The following is a 22893-nucleotide window of genomic DNA, read 5'->3' as shown; positions in this document are numbered from 1 at the left end:
GGCCGAGTCTTGAGCTGTTTCATCAGAGCCTGCTTGCATGGGGGCGGCTAGTACCCACCCCCCACTCCTAACTTCTCAGCATAGCATCTCAGCTGTACATTTTAACAACCTTCAGAAACTGGATTAAAACAAAAAAGCAACTGTAACTACTCCATTGACAGGGTATCTGATGTGGGCAAGAGGCTTTATAGAAGATGGAATTGTACTCCTTTCTTCATCTACTTCATCACAAACCAGCCCTAAATCAACCATCAAATTTTCTCTAGGAAAAGTGCAATTTACACCTAAGGAAAGTTAAGAAGGATTTGATATTTGGTAAAAGCAGAACACAGAAATTAACATAAGCCCCCAAATTAAAAAGTAAGTCCTTAGCACACAGACACAGAAAACTGATCATGGATATCACACATGAGTGGAAAACTGTATTGACTGTGGTAGAATATCTGTAACAAGTAAGTGGCCTACCCTGCTGAGTCTCCACCTCTGTCCTCAGCTGGAGGAGTTCTACTTCTTTAGACTGTAGCTGTTCATTCAACACTTTCAAAGATTCAGAGTTGTCTTTATTCTAGTTAAGTAGGGAAAATGCGACATTACAGTCAATAAAATCTAAAGGTTGGTATTATATTATATATTCATTTTTCAGGCAGATTTGAAAAAACAGATTCCGGCCTTTTAAAAGCAAGGTGGGCAACAGAATGCAGTTTTCACCAATCTCTTTTTCTAACTTAGGACATTTTTTCACTGGCTTAAAAAAAAACAAACAAACAGTGATAAACTCTACTGAGTCACAATTTTTCAAAATAAGTTAGTGGTGTTAGATGTACTTAAGACCTAAACATCATTACAAACCGACTACTCATTTTGTATAGCAGTAACAAATATTCCTACTAAAATTTTTCTGCTTTTGCCTTGAGCAGGCAAATTTTTTGTCTAATAAATGTAAATATCTTTCATTTATAATTTTAAACCTCCTGAAGGAGAAAACTTATTTGCAATATAGATACCATTCTTTACAGACCAACTTACCATTTTATCCAGTTTGTTCTTCAGATTATCTCTATCAATGCAGACCTCTCGGTACGCGTGATAGGCTTTATTTACTTGTTCTCGTCCCACAGAGCTTGTTTCTTCATCCTTTCGAGCTCCTATAAGCTAAAGGCATAAAATTAGAAGACAAAGCTTAAGAGGATGTTCGATATCAGTGAATAAATCAGTCTTCTGATGGCTCCACATCTCACTTTAATGACACTAATGCAGGGAATAAAGTCTGAACTACAGTTAAGTGAACATCTCACTTCTACACGATTACGCTTAGTGATTAAGAAAGTAAAAAGCACAGAACAGATATTTTAAAAAATCTTTTATGCTTTTCCTAATCAGTATTTTATACTTTGCTGTATCTTTTATAATAATTCATCATACTAAAACAGTACATCACTCTTTTATGGCGCTTCTCTGTTTTCCAAGCTGGAACACACTATTTAATTCCCATCATCAGAAAAGTGAGTATCAGTTTAGTGTGTACTTGACACTTTAAGGAATAGAAGTGTTAGTTCATTAAGTTCTACATTATTGCAGAACAAATTATTAGGATTGTTGATCACAAAGTACAGAAATATTTCCAATATTACTTACCACATTTTTCTATTGACTTTTAAAATAAACCTAACTACAAACTCCAAAATGTTATCTTTTTTCACTCTATCCCAGTATGTCACAAATTTATTTAATAGTCATTAAAGAAAATTAACATCAATACTAAGAAATCAATTATTTTTACAACTGAGTCCTCCTTTTCTTACTTCCTGCAAATGAGTCAATCTCTACCAAATTCCATCCCCAAGTTTCTACAGTTAGATCATTCCTTCTCATTTTGTGGAAGCTGCTGTCTGTAACACACTACACTGAAGAGCTGAGGATCATAACTATGATCTGAAGAAACATGAACTAAGTTAAACTTTAAAAGTAAATCATGAGTGAGGAAGACTTCCTAATACATAAGCAAAGCAGATCTGAGGATTTAGAATTGAATCAGCTACCTGGCTTATGTATTTTGCAACATTTAGGATATACATGGGAAAGGTATAAACAGAGGACATTAATTCATCAGTTAAACACATTCTTATTTAATGTGTGTTTGAGAACAAAAGAGAATGCTGAGGTAAAGATGTCAGTCCTGGTGAAATTTCAGTCCAGACGAAAAGACTATTAAACATATTGGAACAAAGTTCTAGGAACTTCTTCCTTTCTTGATATATCATTTTTTGCATAGGTTTAAACATCCTGAATGAAATACACACAGCTAGGAAGGTAAGGCAATCCGAAAGAGGCAAGAAAAACATTTGAACTTGAATCCCTTCATGTTGCTAAATCATCTTCTGCACCCATCCACCAAGCATTATGATACGTGAAACACAGAAGGGCAAGCAAAATGCCCAGGGTTTTGAGATCAGCAGTGACTTATCTTTGGAAATCTGGTGCACTCATGGAAGACAGAGCAGAGAAATATTTAAAATTTCAAATACTTTGAATTATTAAGTCGTAAACACAATGAAGGTGATAGACAAATTACCTTTTCTTCCAAAATTCTGATTCTTTTTTTTAAGAAAGAGTTCTCTTTCTCTGAATCCTTAAGTCGTTTTTTGATGTCTTCATATGCAGTGACAAGGGCAAAATGTGAAGCAACAGATTCATCTCCTGAATATATCGAGACTGGAGTCACTGGGTCTCTCCTGTGGGCTTTTTCGTGATTCAGAATACAGATATCATCCTCCACCAGTGCATCCATGACAGCTGTTTAAAAATAAAAACATAAAACAGAAATGTCTCACTGAATAAGTACAAAGAAAAAAGTATATTGCGAGAATAATACGAATACTGCTGAAATGTTTAAAAACTCCTATTTCTTTTTTCTTACTGAAATAGTTGATGTATATGTAAGTTTCAGATGTTAAAGGTTATATTCCATTTATAGTTATAATACATTGGCTGTATCTGCTGTGTTGTACAATATATCCTTTCAGATCATTTATTTTATACATAGTAGTCTGTATCGCCTATCCCTGTCTTGCCCATCCCCTGTTCCCTCTGCTCCCTGGTAACCACTATAGCTTTCCCTCTATACCTGTAAGCTTGTTTCTTACCTGTTATATATTTACTAGTTTATTTCTTAGACTCCCCACATAAGTGACACCATACAGATTCTGTCTTTCTCTGACTTATTTCACTAAGCGTAATACCCTCCAAGCTCATCCATGTTGTTGCAAACGGCAAAATCTCCTTTTCTATGGCTGAGTTGTATCCCATTGTCCATATGCACCGTATCTTTTCTCTCCATTGATCAGTCAATGGACACAGGTTACTTCCATGTCTTGACTATTGTAAATAGCGCTGCTATGAACACTGGGGTGCGTGTTATCTTTCTTCATTAGTATTTTTACCTTTTTGGGATATATACTCAGGAGTGGACTTGCTGGTTCATATAATAACTCTACTGTTACTTTTTTGAGAAAGTTCTTTTCCACAGTGGCGGCACCAATTTACATTCCCACCAATGGTGTACAGATGATCTCTTTTCTTCACATTCTTGCCAACATTTATTTGTGGTCTTTTTGATGATGGCCATTCTGACAGATGTCAGAATTGTAGTCTCATTCTATCCCACTGTAGTTTGACTTTGCATTTCTCTAATTAATGATGCTGAGCATCTTTCCCCAAGTCTGTTGGCCATCTGTATATCTTCTTTGGAAAACTGTCTATTCAGGTCTTCTGTCCATTTTTTAATAAGGTTGTTTTTTTGATGCTGAGTTGTGCTATTTTGGATGTTATCATTATCGATTCTATCATTTGCAAATATTTTCTCCCATTCAGTAGGCTGTCTTTTCATTTTGCGAATGATTTCCTCTGCTGTGAAAGTCCCACTTGTTAACTTTTGCTTTTGTTTCCTTTGCTTTAGGAGACAGATCCAAAAAAAAAAAAAAATTGCTATGATCTATGTCAAAGAGCATTCTGCCTGTTTTCTTCTTTTATAGTTTCAGGTCTTATGTTTAGGTCTTTAATCTATTTTAAGCTTATTTTGGATATGATGTTCAAGAATGTTGTAACTTCACTCTTTTACATGAATTGTCCACTTTTCTTAGCACCACTTACTGAAAACACTGTCTTTTCTCCACTGTAGAGTTTATTAAATTTTTTTTTTTTTTTTTTACTGAAGTATAGTTGATTTACACATGTTCTTAGTTTCAGGTATACAATAAAGTGATTGAATCTGTAAAGTTTGTTTTGCTTTATTTCAGACAACATGAAAATTAAGGAAAGGGTCTGTTTGTGTTTTTCTGGATTTGTTCTTTCATTGTGTATTTGCTTTTCTGATTTTATAACCAAAAGCTTCCAAATGCTCCCAAGTAAAGTCAGAGTTTGACATGTCCAGTGATTTGTTTATACCAAGGATTATAGGAAAGTTAGGCAAAAATAAATGTGTTTTACTACGAATAGGTGAAAGCTATCATTTTAATCACTCTTCACCAAGACCAATTTAAAAACTTCTAACCATGTAGGGCAAATCCTATTCTTAAGTTAGATTCTTTCTCAGTTTATCAAAAAAGTTAAGAGGTAAGACCTGCTATATCCCCCCGAAGTGGTAGATCCTCATGACCATAATTAACTCCTGCTGTTTCTAGCGCAAACTGCACTTTCTCCTAATGATGGATGAAGAGGTAAAGTTTTCTCCCCCTGAAGGGTTTACTTTCTCCTCTCTGGATTTAACTCTATTCTGAAATAACAGTAAACATCATTCCAATCATGCTGCTAGTAGTTGAAATCCTCTTATTTCCTGTCCAAAAGGAAATATGATACTGTACACCTCAAGTGTGCATGTACATTTCCATCTAAGACTCTGTCACACACACATTTTGTCTTAAACGAGGAACAGCAGAGTAAGAGTAATGGCTAGGTAAGTGACAGGATGCCATCTAGCATAAGGAGAGGTAAAACTGTGCTCATCTTAGATATCTGATATACATAATATCTTAATAGCCAACCAAATAGACAGGATTTATTCAACTGGAATAATTTTTCTTTCCCCCACTAAAGGAGAAAGTCAAATTGCTCCACAGAGTTGAAACAGATGGTGTCCCCCCGTTTGTGCACCTTGAGGATCCGAGCCTGTATGCCTGTGCTTTGCACGAAGTTCTAACTAGGTCAGCAGTGTGATTTCCTACTCACTCATTTTTATCACGAAATAATCCTTTACTCAGCAAGGAAAACCCAGTGTGGGAGATGGCTGTGCAGTAAAATAATTATTACGCCATAAAGGGAAGTAATATATTTGCAATAATATAGAATGCTATAGAGACTGAGAGGTGGGGAGGAGGAGGATTTTTCAAAGGTAATAGGAAATATCAAACGACCCGGCATTCTTAGGTGAAGAGGGTGGTTATGTTTATTGTACTTACAGTACTTAAACTTTTAACAGTTTGCTGCCAGCAGTGGTAACAAGGTCAAAGGCTTGAGAGAGTATGGGAAGAAGGGATGAGGAGGAGAATAATAGGAGATGAGACTGGAAAAGCAGAACTGAAACCAATGAAGATGGTCCTTTATAATAAAGAGACCATAGGATTTGATCCTTATTCTGTGGAATTTAAGAAAAACCTGGATATGAGTCAAGAATGTGAAGAACACATATACAACAACAACTATAAAACATATTCACAATCAAATGAACTTACTGAGTACTGCATGAAGTAGTTCACAAACGCTATCCCAATTAATTCTCACGATTCATGAGAAATTAATTTCCTACCTCATAGTCATGAGGTAGGAAAATCTTGTTGGACCCATTTCACATCTGGGAAAACTGGGGCCCACAAAGATTATGAAATTTAACCAAGATCAGCAAAAACATATGGATTTTAGAGCCTGAAATATTAGTACGTTTCCCTCCCCAATGAACCATTTATACACTAAATTCATCAAGAACTACAAAACTATGAACCCTTTGGAAGGTTTTTAAGTACCTTAAATGGAATGGAGTGTAATGACCTAACAGCGTCACATTCGATAAAGTATGATAACTGGTCATTTTTAAGACAAAATGTGTAGTCAGATAGCTTATTTTGTATAGTTACATCTGTTGCCTATTTATTATTTATAAATCACCCAAAGTTGCATATGGCCTCCCTCTAAATATAAGACAATATTATTTGCCTAAAAATGATTTTCAAGTTTTATATCATTATTCTATATACTCTAACCATGACTTAGAACCCGCTGTCCTGAAGAACTAGTTATCTGTCCTAACAAGCATGAGAAACAGCCAAGCACAGCACAGAGGAAACTCACCAGCGCCACGAAGCAAGCTTAGTGTTGCAGGGACTGCCATTCAAATTTATTACAAATGAAAATGAAAGACTTAATTTCTATCCTTGCAAAAATAAATATAAGATCAAGCAAGTATCAGAAACATTAATGCTTTTCGTGTGACTCCATACACACCCAATTTCTAGACAGTAAAAGCTGCAGGGCTAGGGAAAAATGAGGTCTTAGAAAGACACCAAATAATACAAGGCAGGCAGCCCACTGTATTTATCACCATGCTAAAAGGAAAACTGCTTGTAAAGTAACAAAATGGGCCATGTGTGACCTTTGGCTTTATTGCTTATGCAAGCACCCTTCCTAGACCTCACTGCAACACAGAAGTAAAAGGGAGCTTCAGCAGTCTACTCACAGTGAAGTCAGATTCAGTTTTATGTACTTTGTCATGTAAAAAGTATCTGTGATATTCACAAATATCCAAAATATTAGCCTGGGGAAATCTGATTTTCTGGATAAAGGGTAAAAGCCTAACTGGCTATTATAAACTTAACAAACTAGACCAAGGCAGCTTTAACATTTGTCAAATTTTACCGTATACTGTAATTTAACCTTATTTACCATAACTTAAATTACCTTAAAATAACAAACCTGTGTTTATTTTAATCTTTAAAAAGTGAGAGCCATGAGCAGGATATCATTATCAAAGATAAGAATGATCGACCAAAAAAAAAAAAACTGTCTTGTATAAGAATATTCTAAAAAACTGAGCTGACCTAGAGTAGTGAATGGACAACTACCTTAGAATCATTTGGGGTTCTCTTCAAAATTACTGATCGCTAGGCTCCAATACAGATGTATGCAAATCAGAATGTTGGAGTAAAAAACATTAAGCTGAATTGTCAGCGATCAGTCCTTGTAATTTTAAGTCCCATTCCAATTTAAGGAATATACTCTGTGGTATTAAACAATGAAACTCCCAAGAATGATTAAAAGGAGCTCTGGTCACCCAATTCCAATGCGGAGGCGGCGGCATTCCCACACCATCAACGGCCAGTGCTCTGGACACCCGCCGGGGCCTCCACTCAGCTCAGACGCCGTCTGCTGGACAGGGCAGCAGACGCCACAGGTCAGGGGCTCAGCCCCACGGCACCCGCCTCCACTGCAGAAGCCAGCGGCAAGCCCAGGTCGCTGCCTGTACTTCTGAGGGCCCGGCTGCTGCAAACTGGAGGTTCCCATGGTTCCCTCCAACTCAGGATGCCAATCACCAAGTCCAGATGGTTACCTGTGCTTCTGACCAACTGGTTATAAAGCAGAGGTTCTCATGACCTTCTTATAATTGATTACTCAAACCCATTTACCCACTTGATATGAACCAATAGCAGATGTAGAGATAGGCAGGGTGAGGTGCTGAACAAAGGAGCCTCTGCCCTTGTGGGGTTGGCAGCCAGCACCGGGCACTGAAAATGTTCTGGTTCACTCACCTGGGAGCTCTCTGACCCTCTCATCTTTAGGTTTTTAATAGAGGTTTCATTACATAAGCACGACTGATTAAATCACTGGAAACTGACTCAACCTCTCTGACACTCACCTCGATGGCCCAGGTCAGTGGGACTAAAAGTGCTAATCCTCTACTCAGCTGGGGAGATCCTCTGGCAGACAGCCCCCAACCTTAGGTGTTTTCCAAAAGTCACCTCACTAACACAAATCAAGGCAAGGTGGAAGGTCTGCTCTGAGTAACGAGACCAAACATTAGGACAAAAGATGCTCCCATGAGTCAGGGAACCATGGATGAAGACCACATGTGTATGTGAAATATACTCTGGTCATCTGAGTGAGAATATGTGCATTTCTTACACATCACAACATCGCCAGTGTGAACGGAGAAAGAGGGAGACAACGCACCAGAGGAGGTGGTAGAAAGAGAACAGCAGTCTCTAAAGACCACAGGAGAGACGGCAAGGGGAAAATCCAAGCATTACTCATCAGGATTGTTTTGGGAGACCGTGAATGTCAGGCTTGACTACAGTCAACACCAAGAGGATCCTCAGTCGAGATATGCTATATATAATGAGGTGAGAGACTAGAAAACATAAAATTATTTTCTGACACCAGATTAGTCTTTTTTCCAGAAAAAAATATTATCCTGTCATATTTAATCACCCGAGTATTTACTATTTGTTGATCACTAACCATGTGCCACGTACAAGTGCTTCCCCATAGTAGGAAAGCAGAATTTGCCACCAAAATATGTCTCTTTGGTCATTTCCTAAGAAACTGCAGAGGTGGGGGAAAAACTATGAAAACCAAGTAGTAGTTACCCTTTTGTAAGAAACATTTACATTTATACGGGAAATCTCCATCTGTAAGGCTGCCTGCCTCTTCGCCCTTCCTCTCTCAGTGAAGGCTTTGGTTACTCTGTCCAGTTACTCATTTCTCCTGGGTCTCTCCCGTGTATACACCTGTTATTAAATTTTTGTTTGATTTTCTCCTGCTAAACTACCTCGTGTCAATTTAATTCTTAGATCAGCCAGAGAAACCTGCAAGGTGTTAAGGCAAGACAAGAAAAACTTAAACATGAACGTTTCTTCAGCCCCCCTGGGCTTTCTCCCTTCCCTGTGCGTGTGCGTGAGCCAGACCTCCTTAGGACAGAACATCCTTGTTAAATCTTCTAAGGGGCCACCATGACCCACGACCTACCACTCACTTTGCATCTGCAGATTCAGACTGTAAATAAATGGTCAATAATACATCACTTAAAGTACAACCTTTTGTTTCAAAAATATGACCATGCTCTGACCTCCAATAGGTGGAGCAGTCCTCAAAGCGTTCTGAAAGAATGTCTCCCGGTACAGACTCCAGGCTGGCTCAAATAACATTCCCCGTTTCTTTCGTATATAGACTTGCTCATCCTTTCACTGACATGCGTATCTTCCCACCAGAGGACACGTGGAGTCTACCCTGAACCAGTGCTCAGAACCAGCATGGGCTCACCGCGCCCCACCAGCTCAGGCGTTCTGGCGAGTTCTCCTGATATCTGGGTCTCATTACTTTAGTGATGATCTTAAAAATTTTATTCAAGCTGTTTTACCTTATTAAGTCTGAAGGATGACCGTGAATTTCCTAGGCAGGGGACCTACGGTTTTTGTTAGATTTAAATTTTAAAAACAAGTCAATATATGGCCTGAACCAAACTTTTGCTAGTGAAATGAGAGGCTGAATTAATCCCGCTGAGTCACCTGCTCCTAAGAACCTAGTGGAAGCATCTGAGGACCAGCCCTCACGACGCTGCAGTCCTGCAACCATTAAGCAAGCACAGCTCTTCCAAGGGCGTACACTGCAAAGGCCCAGCGTCTTGCGCTCTGACGCCACAAACTTGGCCTCTGTGAACTGGTGCCAAATCAAATCTTGGAGACAGGGCTTTGGGTGAAGAATGGGGTTAGCCAAAAAGTAAGTTTGGGTTTTTTCCACAACATCTTACAGAAAAATCTAAATGAACCTCTTGGCCAACCCAACAGAAGAGAATAATAGCTTTACTGCCTTGCCAGGGAAAAGGGACACAGGAGGCTCCTACCCTGAAAACTGTGTCTCCCAGCTGAGGAAGATTTAATGAGGCATTTCAGGGCAATGGTTCAAGGGCGGAGGTGCTGGTGAGATTAGGGAGTGTGCAGGGCCTGTATTCCACTAATCTGGTCTCAGGTCATCTTGCCAGTGAGCTCCCTGGTCCCTTTAATGTAGCCTCAGGTGGGCTTCCTCTGGTATGAAGAATGCTGGCATCTTAGAGAACTTAAAGACACTGTTACCGCGCACTGAGGTGGAACCAGGCCCCTGCTCCAAGGCTGCACTGCCGTTTCTTGGTTGCCCATCCCCTGTCTCTAAACCCGTTCCCTTCCGGGATCACTGCACTAGCAACAGTTCAGAATCTGCCCTTTGGAACTCACAGCAGACGCTGGAATCAAGAAAGCCTTCCTGCCCGGGAGCCCCACAGAGACCTGTTTCATCCTGTGCACTCTCAGAGGACATACTGTAGGAGGGGAAAACCGAGAAATGTTAAGAGTGGAACTGATCCAAGGATAAACAGCACACGTCTCATCCACAGTCCCATCCTTATAGAGGTGTTCGGAGCATGTCTCACATCTGCACTAAACTACCAAACTGATAATGGGAAACTTTGCCTTAAAGACCAAACAGCTCCTAGACAGACTGCCATCTACGGGAATACCAGCTGGGTTTATACACGCTTACAAGTGCTTCCTTCATTAGGAAATAAAGGAATCCTGCCCTGTAACAGCCAAGATGGGGCTCTTTTTTGGCAGTCCAAACCTGATCTTTGCACGCACAGTTAGACAGGCCAGAGAAGGTGAATTCTTACCTTGTCAGTCTGTTGCCTGGAACCCTGCCTTCAAGGTCTACTAGAAACAAGAGTGGTAAGAGCTTTTCTCATTTCTAGAGAGATCAAATTAAGATGGTCGAGTAGAAGGATGTGTGATCATCTCCTCCTCCAAGAGCACCGAGATCAGAGCTAGCAGCTGAACAACCATCAACAGAACGACAATGGAACCCACCAAAGAACCAAAGAGGAGAAGCCACAAGACAGGAGGAGGGGCACAATCCCAATAAAGTCAAATTCCACACTTGCCAGATGGGTGACCTACAAACTGGAGAACAATAATACCAGACAAGTTCTCCCACTCTTGTAAAGATTTGGAGCCCTATGTCAGGCTCCCCAGCCTGGGGACCCAGCAAAGGAATGTCCGCTACAAACTGGCACTTGCCAAGAGCATTTTCCAGTGAATGAGCAACAACAAAGGCATCTGACATCTGCCTCTGCAGGGACTAAAGCCTGTGCTGCTGCAGCTCTGACCTTCCACACCCCTTGAATTCGGGGTGGAGAGTGAAGCACTCTGTGCTCCAGGGAAACTGGTCTTTAGATACTTATTTTTCAGGAAATTATTTCATGATCCCAAGAGATCCTTATATCTCTTCATACCTAGAAAAGCACTAAATCCCTTTGTGGTGACATCAGCTCCTTGTAAATAGCAAAAAACCTTTCGTAAAGTAAGGGCTTGATTGCACTGAACTCCCCTTCCACCAAAACCTTTTATATTGACTTTCCTCCACGGCCTCTGACTTTCTCAGAGCTACCAGAGGTGCTGTCTCCCGGGCTGTAGTCCTCATTTTGCCCCAAATACAACCTACCTCAGAACTCTCAGGGTATGCATCTTTTTTAGTCAGCAGGGACTAGCAATCTCAGGGAATCTGACTTTGAAGGCCAGCGGGATTTGATTTCATGACTTACAAAGGATGGGTGGAAACAGACACTCCACTCCTGGAAGGCACGAGCAAAATCTTGCATGCACCAGCACTCGGCGGGAGGAGACTGAACCAGACCTCCCTGTGAAGGTGTGAGTCAGCAGTGGCCGCCACAGGGACAGGGGAACTGACAGGCAGTCCTAGGAGGTGCCCCTTGGCAAGTGAGACCTCTTGGAGGTCACCACTGAGCATACCATAGAGTTCATCACCTCAGGCTGAACAACCAGCAAGGAGGAAGCACAGCCCCACTCTCAGCAGACACTGGATTAAGGTTTTACTGGGCAGGACCCTGCCCAGATTTCCCAGCCAGTCCCTCCCATCAGCCTCACCCACCAGGGGGCAGACAGAAGAAGCAAGAAGACTGCAATCCCACAGGTTCCAGACTGAAAACTACAACCACAGGAGTTAACTGAAATGAAAAGGCAGAGGATTAACTCCTAGAAGAAAGAACAAGACAAACCTCCACAAAAAGAACTAAATGAATGGAGACAGACAACCTTCCAGAAAACGAATTCCAAATAACGATAGTGAAGACGACCCAGGATCTCAGAAAAAGAATGGAGAAGATGCAAGAAATGTTTACCAAAGACCTAGAGGAGCTAAAGAACAGAGATGAACAATACATTAGAAGGAATCAATAGCAAAATAACTGAGGCAGAAGAACAGATGAGTGACCTGGAAGACAGAATGGTGGAAAACACTGCTGTGAAACATAATATTGAAAAAAGAATAGGGGGGGAAAAATGAAGACAGCCTACGACTCCTCTGGGACAACATTAAATGCATCAACATTCACATTGTAGGGGTCCCAGAAGGGGAAGAGAGAAAGAAAGGACCCGAGAAAGTATGTGAAGAGATAATAGCTGGAAACCTCCCTAATGTGGGAAAGGAAACAGTCAACCAAGCTCAGGAAGTGCAGAGAGTTCCAGGCAAGACAAACCCAAGGAGGACCGCACTCAGACACAGAGTAACCAAACTGCCAGAAGTAAAGAGGAAGATAAAATCTCAGGAGAAACAAGGGGAAAACAACAAACAGCAAACCACGGGACTCTCATAAGGTTTTCAGCTGATTTCTCAACAGAAACTCTTCAAGCCAGAAGAGAATGGCATGATATATTTAAAGTGATGAAAGTGAAGAACTTACAACCATGAATACTCTACCCAGCAAGACTCTTGTTCAGATTTGACAGAGAAATCAAGAGCTTTCCACACAAGCAAAAGTTAAAGAGAATTCAGCACCACCAAACAACCTTTACAACAAATGCTAAAGGAACTTCTCCAGGCAGAAAACACAAGAGAAGGAAAAGACTTACAAAGAACAAATTTAAGAAAATGGTAATAGGATCATATAGTTCAATAATTACCTTAAATGTAAATGGATTAAATGTACCAAAGACAAACACTGGGCTGTGTGGATGAAAACATATGCATGTATGCACTTCCACTCTACTTAACCCCTGAGGTTGTAATTATTTTATACAGTTAGGTTAATCATGTTTCCATTACGGTTGGCAATTTTATTTTTTGTGAAAACTGATAAACATCTTTTACTATTGTGATTATATAACTATTATTCTTTTCAATACCTACCACTGTATCATGATTGGTCAACAGAAAATAATAGAATTCTGTATCACTAAAGCTACCATTTAACAGAAAAATCTATAATCACTTTTCAAAATCCAGATGCACATGAGCATTATCTTGGAATTTTTTTGAAAAATACAGGTGCCTAGGTATTGTTTTGCCTCCAAAGCTCTAGGTATGATTCTAATGAGCAGCCATGTTTACAAACAACAGGACTATATGATGATCTTTACTTCGAGTTCTTTCTAGTTTGTTTCACTTTTTCTATTTCATATTCAGTGCTCCCATTTCATTTAGTTTATATTTTCTGATTTCTCCTTTTTGTTGTTGTTGTTGTTCTTTCTCAAGCCTTTATCAAGTGTGGCAGAAAAGCTTTTGCATACATATATACATACCTATACATAGAGTATAATACAATATATATGCTTCAGAAAACATGAATTTTTGCTTAGCTAAAAAATTTATGATTATTCCATTTGTTTGACCAAGTATGAACAGAATAATAGATTTTGAATTATATTCATTCAAAACTCCATTTATTCTGGCATCTAGTAATACTGCTAAAAGTCTAGAAAGCTTATTATTTTAGTGATTTTTAAAAAAATATTTGAATGAGGCATGAAACTTCTAATCCAATTCTGAGAATATCAATAAATACTACATCATTTAAAAAAAAACTATTATTAACTACAGATTTTATTCAAATCTCACAAAATTTTATGCTAGTGTCCATTATGGTTTTCCTACCTTATTCAAGATTCCACATTGTATTCAGGTGCATTGAGCACCTTCAGCGGCATGCCACAAATCCTGATAAATTCTCTTTTCATTTTTATTCTGTTACAAATATTTTCTAATTTTCCTTGTTATGGCTTCTTAGATACATCCATTATTTAAAAGTGGACATCTAATTTCCAAATACATGAGGTTTCTAAAGTATCTTTCATATCAATTTCTCATTTAAATACTTTATTCTCTGCAATCACCATCTGTGTTTTAGTCTTTTAACCTTCTTGAGGCTTTCAATGGCTAAGTCAAAGATCTCTCTTGGAAATCTGTCACATTGTACTTGAAAACATGTGAGTTATTTTCAAGTATCTTTTGATATTCATTTCTAACATAATTCCACAGTGATAAGAGAACAGACTGTATATTTCAATATCTTTAGACCATGACATTTTTGTACCTTGTTTTACGTCCCTGGGTATGTTCCAGTGTCTCCTGGGAACTTGAACAGAATTTGTATAAAACCTGCATAAATATTAATTATGTTGAATTGGTTTATAGGGCTTTTCAGGTCTACTATATCCTTCTACTTTTCTGTCTACTCACTCTATTAATTTTTGAGAGTTTCACATTGAAATTCCAACTAAAAATTTTAGTTTATCTACTTAAATAATTGCAATATAAAGTGGAACTATATGTAACTTTGTTTTGTATTTTCCAAGTCTCCTATAAATGTGTTATCATACTTTCACAATTTAAAAACTAAAAAATTTAAATAAAAGTTTTTCTCATTTCTAAAATTGAATTATAAAAGGAGAAAATAGTTGTAGGGTGAGCTCCTTGGTTCCTTTGAATTAAAAAGATTTGAAAACTGTTAAAATTCAGGAGCATTCCCATTTCAAACTATTTTATCTATTTTTTTTTTTTTAGTTTGTAGGCAATATTTTTTTTCCATTTATTTTTATTAGTTGGAGGCTAATTACTTTACGATATTGTAGTGGTTTTTGCCATACATTGACATGAATCAGCCATGGATTTTAACTAATATGCAAAAGCCCCAAAAGGCTTCAAAATTCCAAAATAGCCTCACTGAAAGATTTGTTGTAGAGGGCTAATTAAATATTCATGCTATAGAAGGTAACTAAAATATACAACAAAAAAACCTCTTTAAAACTGACAATCCTTGATTGGGGAACCAAGATCCCACATATGTGACTACTGCTCCCGTCTACCCTGCTTTGAGTGCCCACTGCGGTATCCTCTGTCTGAACTGCGTTCCACCTGGGTGGCTCAGATGGTAAAGAATCTTCCTGCGATGCTGGAGACCTGGATTTGATCCCTGGGTTGGGGAAGAGCCCCTGGAGAAGGGAATGGCAACCCACTCCAGTATTCTTGCCTGGAGAATCCCATGGACAGAGGACCCTGGCGGGCTACAGTCCATTGAGTTGCAAAGTCAGAAATAAAATTCAACACAGTTAAGACTTATACATGTATGCGACTGAGCGCACATGCAACCACATCTTTTCTCTCTACCTGATCCCTCCAGGAATTGGAAACTCTTAGGTTTCCAGCACCTTTATCAGGTAAATAAAGAAGGCTACCATCTAAGAGGTGCACGAACCTCAGGTATTTTGGGGACCTCAAAGAGAGGAATTCACCCAAATCTATAGATATTGTAGGAAGAATCTGTGGCAAACTCTTGGTGTAATTTATCTGGCCTTGAGAGGCCTTTAAAAGGTTTAATCCAAGATTCCTTACGAAAAGTTCCGATACAGCCTACTTATAAGAGGCTGTGTGGTCAATCGGGCTCCCCAGGTGGCTCGCTGGTAAAGAATCCACCTGCCATTGCAGGAGATGTGGGTTTGATCCCTGGGTCAGGAAATTCCCTGGAAAAGGAAATGGCAATTCACTCCAGTATTCTTGCCTGGGAAATCCCAAGGACAGAGGAGCCTGACAGGCTACAGTCCAGAGGGTTACAAAGAGTCAGACACAACTGAGCATGTGGTCAATTAACCATACTTACTTCACACGTCAGTCTTAATTTGGCTATATTTGGTTGTTATGAAGGTAATTTCACAGAGAAAAAGATTATGCATCAAAGGATATTCAATTCTAGTTTTGTTAATTGAGTTTTTTTAAATATATATTTACTGCCTAAGACTCACTTCTTAGATGGCTTCTTGTTATAATACTGTAAAATTGAATCGAATTATTAAAACAACTATGTTTCTAAAGCCTATCACAATAATCTATTTTTGAATGAAGATCTCACCATGACTTGCAACCAAGGGATTATGCACACTGGAAAAGACATCAACAAAAGACTCTTTACAGCTATGGAGGACAGGGCCCATAGCAGGCCTCCACTCCTGAATGAACTGTAACTCCTGTTTCTGATACTCGACTGACTAAGTAGGATCAGCACCACCAGACCAGGATGAAAAAACGACACCTGAAGCAGAGAGCTGACCCAAATAGCCACACCAGGCCTGCATACTATTACTTTGACAATCGCTCACACTTCTGCTTATAAACCCAATGTATTTCTTCCTTGGGCTCAATTATTTGCAAGTTTCAAAAATCAAGCCAAACAAACCATAGGTTCGTGGACCTATGTCCAATATTCCTAGGTTTCCTTGGTGGATTTCTCCTTTCCAAGGCTCTAACTGGATGGCCTTTATTTTATTTAGAAGTAATTCTAATACTATACAACCTACCCATTACTTCTAATGCCACTACGTGGAACCTTCTTACCTGTCCAATTAATGACGCCTATTCTGAACCCGGCCATAAACACTCTTTTTCACTACATGCTAAATACTGGGTAGCTCCTAATGAACCTAATGGACTTACGGAACAAGTTTATGGCCCCAGATCTCTCCAGGTTGGTTAGAAAGCTGCACAATTGGCTTCCTCTGGCCTGAAGGTCATCTATGCATAGCCTTTGGAAACAAACCCTCCCAATTTGCCTTTAATGCTTATGTGCGGGGTTTCTATCAGTTTTCCAACAGTAAGACCATTTAACCAAGATATTTGTTAACCCATCTTATACTCAAAGAGTCATATTTCCACTCTGAATGTTCCTCTTTCCAGTTTAGAAAACATACTAGGAAAATGGTTTACTTTAGGAGGATCTTGGCTTAAACATTTACTACTGACACTGTTAACTTCTATCGTCAACTTTTCCCCCCATTTTTTGGCCATGTAGCATGGTAGGCAGGATCCTGGTTTTCTGGTCAGGAATCAAATGCTGCAGTGGAAACTAGTGTACTAACCACTGGACTGCCAGGAAAGTTCTCCTATTGTCAGTTTTGATTACATATATAGTTTTCTATAGATTAATGAACATGCACAATGAACTTGCAAGGCAGAAATGGCAGAAGTCCTATCAGACACTGGAACTGACCATTAGTCCTTGCCAGACACCTTACTGGTACAACTCCCTAAAATGAGCTATTAAGACCCAATGCCAAAGGACATGATGGACCTAGGGCATGTAAGAAATCACCCCGGCATCAGGGAACCAAATATTTGGTCACCAAATGCTATAAAAAAATGAATGATCAAAGAGGGGGGGAACTGACGAAATAACATTCATATTTTATGACAAGACAAGAAATACTTAAACATAAAATTTTTTTCTACCCTTTTGAGCCTCCTCCCTTCCTTTAATGTGTATTGTGCATTTGCATTAACCAGAACTCCTTAGGAAATAACTTCCTTCTTAATCTTGTAAAAGGCCACAATGACCCATGACCACTTACTCACTTTGTACATTTAGATCTGGACTGTGTGAACTGTCAATATGTCATTTGATGTATAATCCTCCGTCTCAAAAACTTATAGAACTATGCTTTGACCTCACAGAGCTTTCTGAAAGACTGTCTCTTGGACCACAATCCCCAGTGGGCTCGAATAATATTAGGACAGAGGACTGTTTCTTCTGTATATGCATTTTCCTACTTCTCAGGTAGGTACTATCATTCTAATATATATAAACAAATCTTGGAAAAATTAAATACCTTACTGACAACTACATAAAGAATCAGCAGCAAAGGTCAAATGTGAACCCAAATAAGCCATCTTTCAAATGTGTATTCTTAATACCACATTCTGAGAGGCAACACAAAATGGATTCTTATTTTCCCAATAAGAATCTGGACAAGGCAGAACTCAGAAGTAGGAAAAACACTGGCCTGAGATTCAGAAGCCCAGACTCTAAGATCTGACACCTTGATTACTGATTAGTTTACCTATCCAGATCTAAGTTTTCCCACTGTTTGTGGGAAAATGCCAGGGTTGAACAACATCACTCAGATGCTGCCTTTCTATATTGTGAAAACAAAGTGCTAATGCAAACACAGTATGGCAACCTAAAACAGAATTCAGTTTTACTATGAATTAAGTAAAAGATACACTACACATAATATGTCATCACCAAACTTGACTGGGAAGGTATTATCACACAAATGAGCAAACAGAGGCTTAAAGAAGTGAGGTAAATGTGTCTATAATCACCTGGCAGTATAATTGAGCTAGGGTTTGAGTCAAGGCCTATTTAAGAGGCTCTTCCCTCAACTTCGCATTGCCTCCTACGTGAATCTTATCTACAATTCTCATCATCTTTCTAATCCTCAAAAGCCACACTATCCCTACTTCCTAAGATCAGTTCATAAGATCAGTCAAGATACTACAGAACAAGGATTAAGTCTTACAGAGGAAAACCAATACTTACTTCTTTCTCTATTTTCAATGAAAGAATTAAGGGAAGGAATGGTCTAACTAGCTTATAAAGAAGGGATCATCGAGTGCCTTTTTTCAAGATACTATCACTCAATCTCAGAGGATGAGATGATTGGGTGGCATCATCGACTCAATGGACATGAGTTTGAGCAAGTTCCGGGAGATGGTGAAGGACAGGGAAGCCTGGCAGCTGCAGTCCATGGGGTCACAAAGAGTCAGACAGGACTGAGCGACTTAACAACCACCACCACTTAATCTATGTACACCACTCAAAGACCCTATAATCCAGTGAGAGCCCAAAAACGTACTCGACATCAGATATACAGTAGGAAAAACCCCATTATTATTTTTACAACCCTCAGCATTATCTCACCAACTGCTTTAGTTCAGCAATCAGTTTGTATGGTCAAGGAATCATAAGATTCTTTCTGGGTTAGCACAGATGTGAAACGCAGTCTAATTTTCTTTCCTTTCATAAAGTATAATACGCAACTGAGCATAATGCTCTCATGGCGATAAGGCAACTGTATTTTAATCCAGAATACGCGTACCAAAAGAAAGAAAAAACATGAAATTACACTGATTACTTCAAGGATTATGAAGTACTTCAAAACATCATTTAATAATCATGACAACACTCTGTGTTGGCATGTCAGGCAGTATGCTCTGACTTTTAGGGGAAGTAGTTCACTTGCTTCCCATAACAATTCATTAAATCTACATAATACCTACCAGATGAGTGAGAATTTCCTTATATAACAGATAGAACCATTTAAACAGTGGGAGCCAGTAATGAAAAAATGGCTAGCTGACTCTACAGCCAGCAAACTCCAGGAAACTGCTTTGATGCCTTGGAGAGGAAGCATTATTCCCATTTCAGAGATAGGGAAAATGGAGAGATTTTGGTTTCTTACCTAGTGTCAAGTGAGTAAGTAGAAAATTCAGCACTCAGATTTTGAGTTAATGTTCTCCCTTAATCCAGTGCATTTCCCATTTCACCACGTCTCTTCAACATTAAAACCTTACCTTTGTTTAGAACTTCCCATTTTACAAACATCGCATTAAAACGGCAAACCTGGGAAAGCTGCACCATTCCTCCCCAGGTTGGTGAATTAGATATGACAACTCTAGAGAACTGGAACGTAACCCTTGAGATATTGTTCAAGCCAATTTAAAACTCCAAAACGTAAAAAAGCAAACGTCTTTTAGGTTTAAGAGGCATGGATCAATTTCAGTCCTAGTAGGCCACTGACTGTGGTCATCTCAGCGTATCTCTAACACATGCTGGACCAATCTGTTTCCATCTATAGTTCAGTTTCTGTATTCTCTTTCACTTCCGAGTATCTGAGTTCCCTGTTGGTAGGGATGAGGGACTCAGTCTATCTGGCGTGTGGCAGTCACTCACATGATGGAAAACCACCCCTGGGTACATAGGTTAGACACTGGAGAACCAACGACTATGGACTCTTAGTCCTGAGTAATGTAATGTCCATCGCCCAAGGCAAGCCCACCCAAGTCACACGTCCCCCTCTTTGGTTTCCAATTTAAATGCGGTCTCACTGGATGACATAAAACTGAAGGGGCCCCTGTACACCACAGTACGGGCAGAAGACAAACATTAGGCAGAGGCGAGAACCAAGCGGGCCCGGCCCGACTCACGCGAGGGGACGAGATTCGGGATGCCAGGTGGGCACCCCTGGTGGGAAGCCTAGCGGCTGGGCACCCCCGCCAAGGTTCGGAGAAACGACGCGTCTCTTTCCACCGGCGCCGACAGCAGAGAGTGGTCCCACCGTCCGCACCCTCTGCCGGACCAAAGCGCCTCACTCACCCAGAACACAGGCTCCGCGGGGCCGCCCCCAGGGCCACCGAGTTTCGATTCCCCAGTGTTTGGAAACGAACCGAAAACAAACCGGGTCGCCAGGGGTCACCGCGGGCTTCCGGTTTCCTCGAAGACACAGCCGCTTCCCTGGCGAACGCAGCTGCCCCGGGGACGCCGCGGAGGGACTCCCATTTCTCCTGCCTCGGCGGTGCCGGGGCCGGCAGGGCCGGCTAGTGGGCTGCGGCCCCGGAGGCTCTGGAAGGAGGGCCGCGCCGAGGCCGAGGGCCGAGCCGCTGCCGAAGAAGACCGGTTACCTCAGCGCCCGCCCAGGCGGCGCGCCGCGCAGGGGAAACGCCGCAAAAGGGCCGGCGGGAGGGCGGGCGGCGTGCGCCGGAAACGCGGCCTCCGGTTGTCCGCAGCTCAGAGCCAGGGCCGAGGGGGCAAACCGGAAGTCAGGCCCAAGGGAGCACCGAGGGCGTTCGCGAAGCCGGTGCCGGGGCGGGGTCGGAGGGGGCGGTGTTCTACGTGTCCCGTGAGCGTCCGCGGCGAGGTGGGCGGGGCCGCCGCGGGCCGCGCGTCCCGTGAGCCTCTGCGGCGGGGCGGGCGGGGCGCGGCGACGCGGGAAGCGGAGGCGCTGTGGGGTAAGACTAGCTGCGGCGACCGCGGTCGGGCCGCTGGCCGCCTTCTGCGTCGTGTGTTTCCTTGAGTGGCCGCTTGGGGGTCCCCGAGCGTCGTGTAGTGTGTTGGCTCCGTAGGGAAACGCTCTTTGGGGTTTGGGGCGCTCGCCTCGCCCTGGCCGGGAACGAGAAACCTGTGGCAGTGCGCTCCTGTTGAGGAGCCGTTAACACCCCGCCTGGTTTCAGGGCGTTGCTCCGGAGACCCTAATTGTTGGGCACGCGGCTCTTAATAACCGTGAGGAAGCTGTTAACTTCGGGGTGTACCCTGCTGCGCTAGGGTTGTTTGTAGAACATGGACATATGTGCTCTGTCGCTTAGTCGTGTCCGAGTCTTTGCAACCCCATGGACGGTAGCCCACCAGACTCCTCTGTCCGTGGAATTTTCCAGGCAAGAATATTCGAGCGGGTCGCCCTTTCCTTCTGCAGGGAATCTTGATGACTTAGGGATCTAATACCTAGGAAACGCTACCTCCGAAACGTTTATAAACATATACTTGTTACAAAATGGCCATTTTGGACTGAGTTTAACACTCTTGACACAAGACACTTTTTCAAAGGTCTTGTTTACAGGCTGTGGTAAATAAAAACAGATATCCGAAGAGAGTCTCCCCCAGCTTTTCCCACCTCCTCCCGTTATCTCGCCAAGGTCCCGATGTTCTCCATCACGAGTTGCCCTTGAAAGTCCCGGAGTGAGGACTAGCTTCAGTGAGGTTCCGTTTGCCCTGGAGTAGAATGGATTTCAGAGCCATATCTGAGCAAAGAATACGGTCCCTGGCACAACTCCTGACGGTGGCTCAGCCTGCTTCTCTCGTTTTTAAACAATCTTGCATCTTTAGAGCGGCTTCAAACCTTTTGTTTAATTAGGCAGTGTGTTAAAACAGTAAAAAAAAAAATAGTGCTGTTGTGTTTTCTTTTTTAATGGGAGGTATATACTTCTAAGCTGTGAAGAGTAGATACTGTTAGAGGAAAGAGAATGTATCTTTTAAGGAAAATATATAAAACATATTTTGGGTTAGTGATTTAAATTTTGTATTATTAAAATCATACCATCCTAGGGATCATGTTTACTGTGTCTCTGCCCTGTGTTCTGTGACTGCTGTCTATGTGTGGCTCTTCAGTGTTAGCAGAATGGAATTAAGATGTCAGAACCGGTAAGTTGAAATAGCAGTGTCTCTTCATATATCAGCTTCAGTGTCATTTCATCAGTATTGTCTTAAAACCATTTTTCTTCCCATCCCCCACATCCATCACATGTTCGTGTCTAGAGCTTTAGGTTTCAGTGGCAGAGGTACAAAGCAGATTCAAAAATACTACCAAAAATGAAAAAATGTGTTATCTGGGCCTACATAGTCTGTTTTCCCTCTTTCTTCCCATATCTCATCACTCACTCTGAACCACAAACCCACCCCCCACCCCAGACCTCCCCTCAGAATCAGTTCATGACTTCTGTTACACTGTGTATGTCTGAGACTGTGTGTATCCCTGAAACAGCAGTCCTCAGACTGGGCATCATGTAACCCAGACCCTTAACTTTGTAAAGTACATGGCGGCTTTCCAGGGGGTTATATGCTTAGTCACTCAGTCATGTCTGACTCTTTGTGATCCCATGGACTGTAGCCCGCCAGGCTCCTCTGTCCACGAGGATTCTCCAGGCAAGAATACTGGAGTGGGTTGCCATCCCCTCCTCCAGGGGATCTTCCCAACCCAGGGATCGAACCCA

General features: G+C 41.1%; 2 protein-coding genes across 7 annotated transcripts in view; one reads left to right on the top strand and one right to left on the bottom strand.

Moving 5' to 3' along the window:
* AZI2 (5-azacytidine induced 2) overlaps positions 1-21004 on the bottom strand; it is a 33247-nt gene extending 12243 nt beyond the window's left edge. For 2 of the 4 annotated variants that reach the window (XR_006264736.1, XM_043443622.1), the window contains exons 1-4: positions 20507-21004; positions 2573-2793; positions 1027-1152; positions 466-565 (exon numbers count right to left, since the gene is read on the bottom strand). Coding sequence is in view for 3 of the 4 variants with exons in the window: in XM_043443622.1 (XP_043299557.1) it covers positions 466-565; positions 1027-1152; positions 2573-2788 (442 nt within the window). In the remaining variant the exon portion in view is untranslated. The remainder of the gene's footprint in view (positions 1-465; positions 566-1026; positions 1153-2572; positions 2794-20506) is intronic. The other 2 variants (XM_043443620.1, XM_043443621.1) reach the window with 2 other exon arrangements.
* A 56-nt stretch (positions 21005-21060) lies between these two features.
* ZCWPW2 (zinc finger CW-type and PWWP domain containing 2) overlaps positions 21061-22893 on the top strand; it is a 138109-nt gene continuing 136276 nt past the window's right edge. The window contains exon 1 of one of the 3 annotated variants that reach the window (XM_043443626.1): positions 21061-21138. The gene's annotated coding sequence lies outside the window, so the exon portion shown is untranslated. The remainder of the gene's footprint in view (positions 21139-22893) is intronic. The other 2 variants (XM_043443625.1, XM_043443624.1) reach the window with 2 other exon arrangements.

The sequence above is a fragment of the Cervus canadensis genome, chromosome 22 (assembly GCF_019320065.1).
Source record: "Cervus canadensis isolate Bull #8, Minnesota chromosome 22, ASM1932006v1, whole genome shotgun sequence".
Classification (NCBI taxonomy): Eukaryota; Metazoa; Chordata; class Mammalia; order Artiodactyla; family Cervidae; genus Cervus; species Cervus canadensis.
Note: the sequence above shows the minus strand (reverse complement) of the source record. Positions and strands in the feature narration are given on the sequence as shown.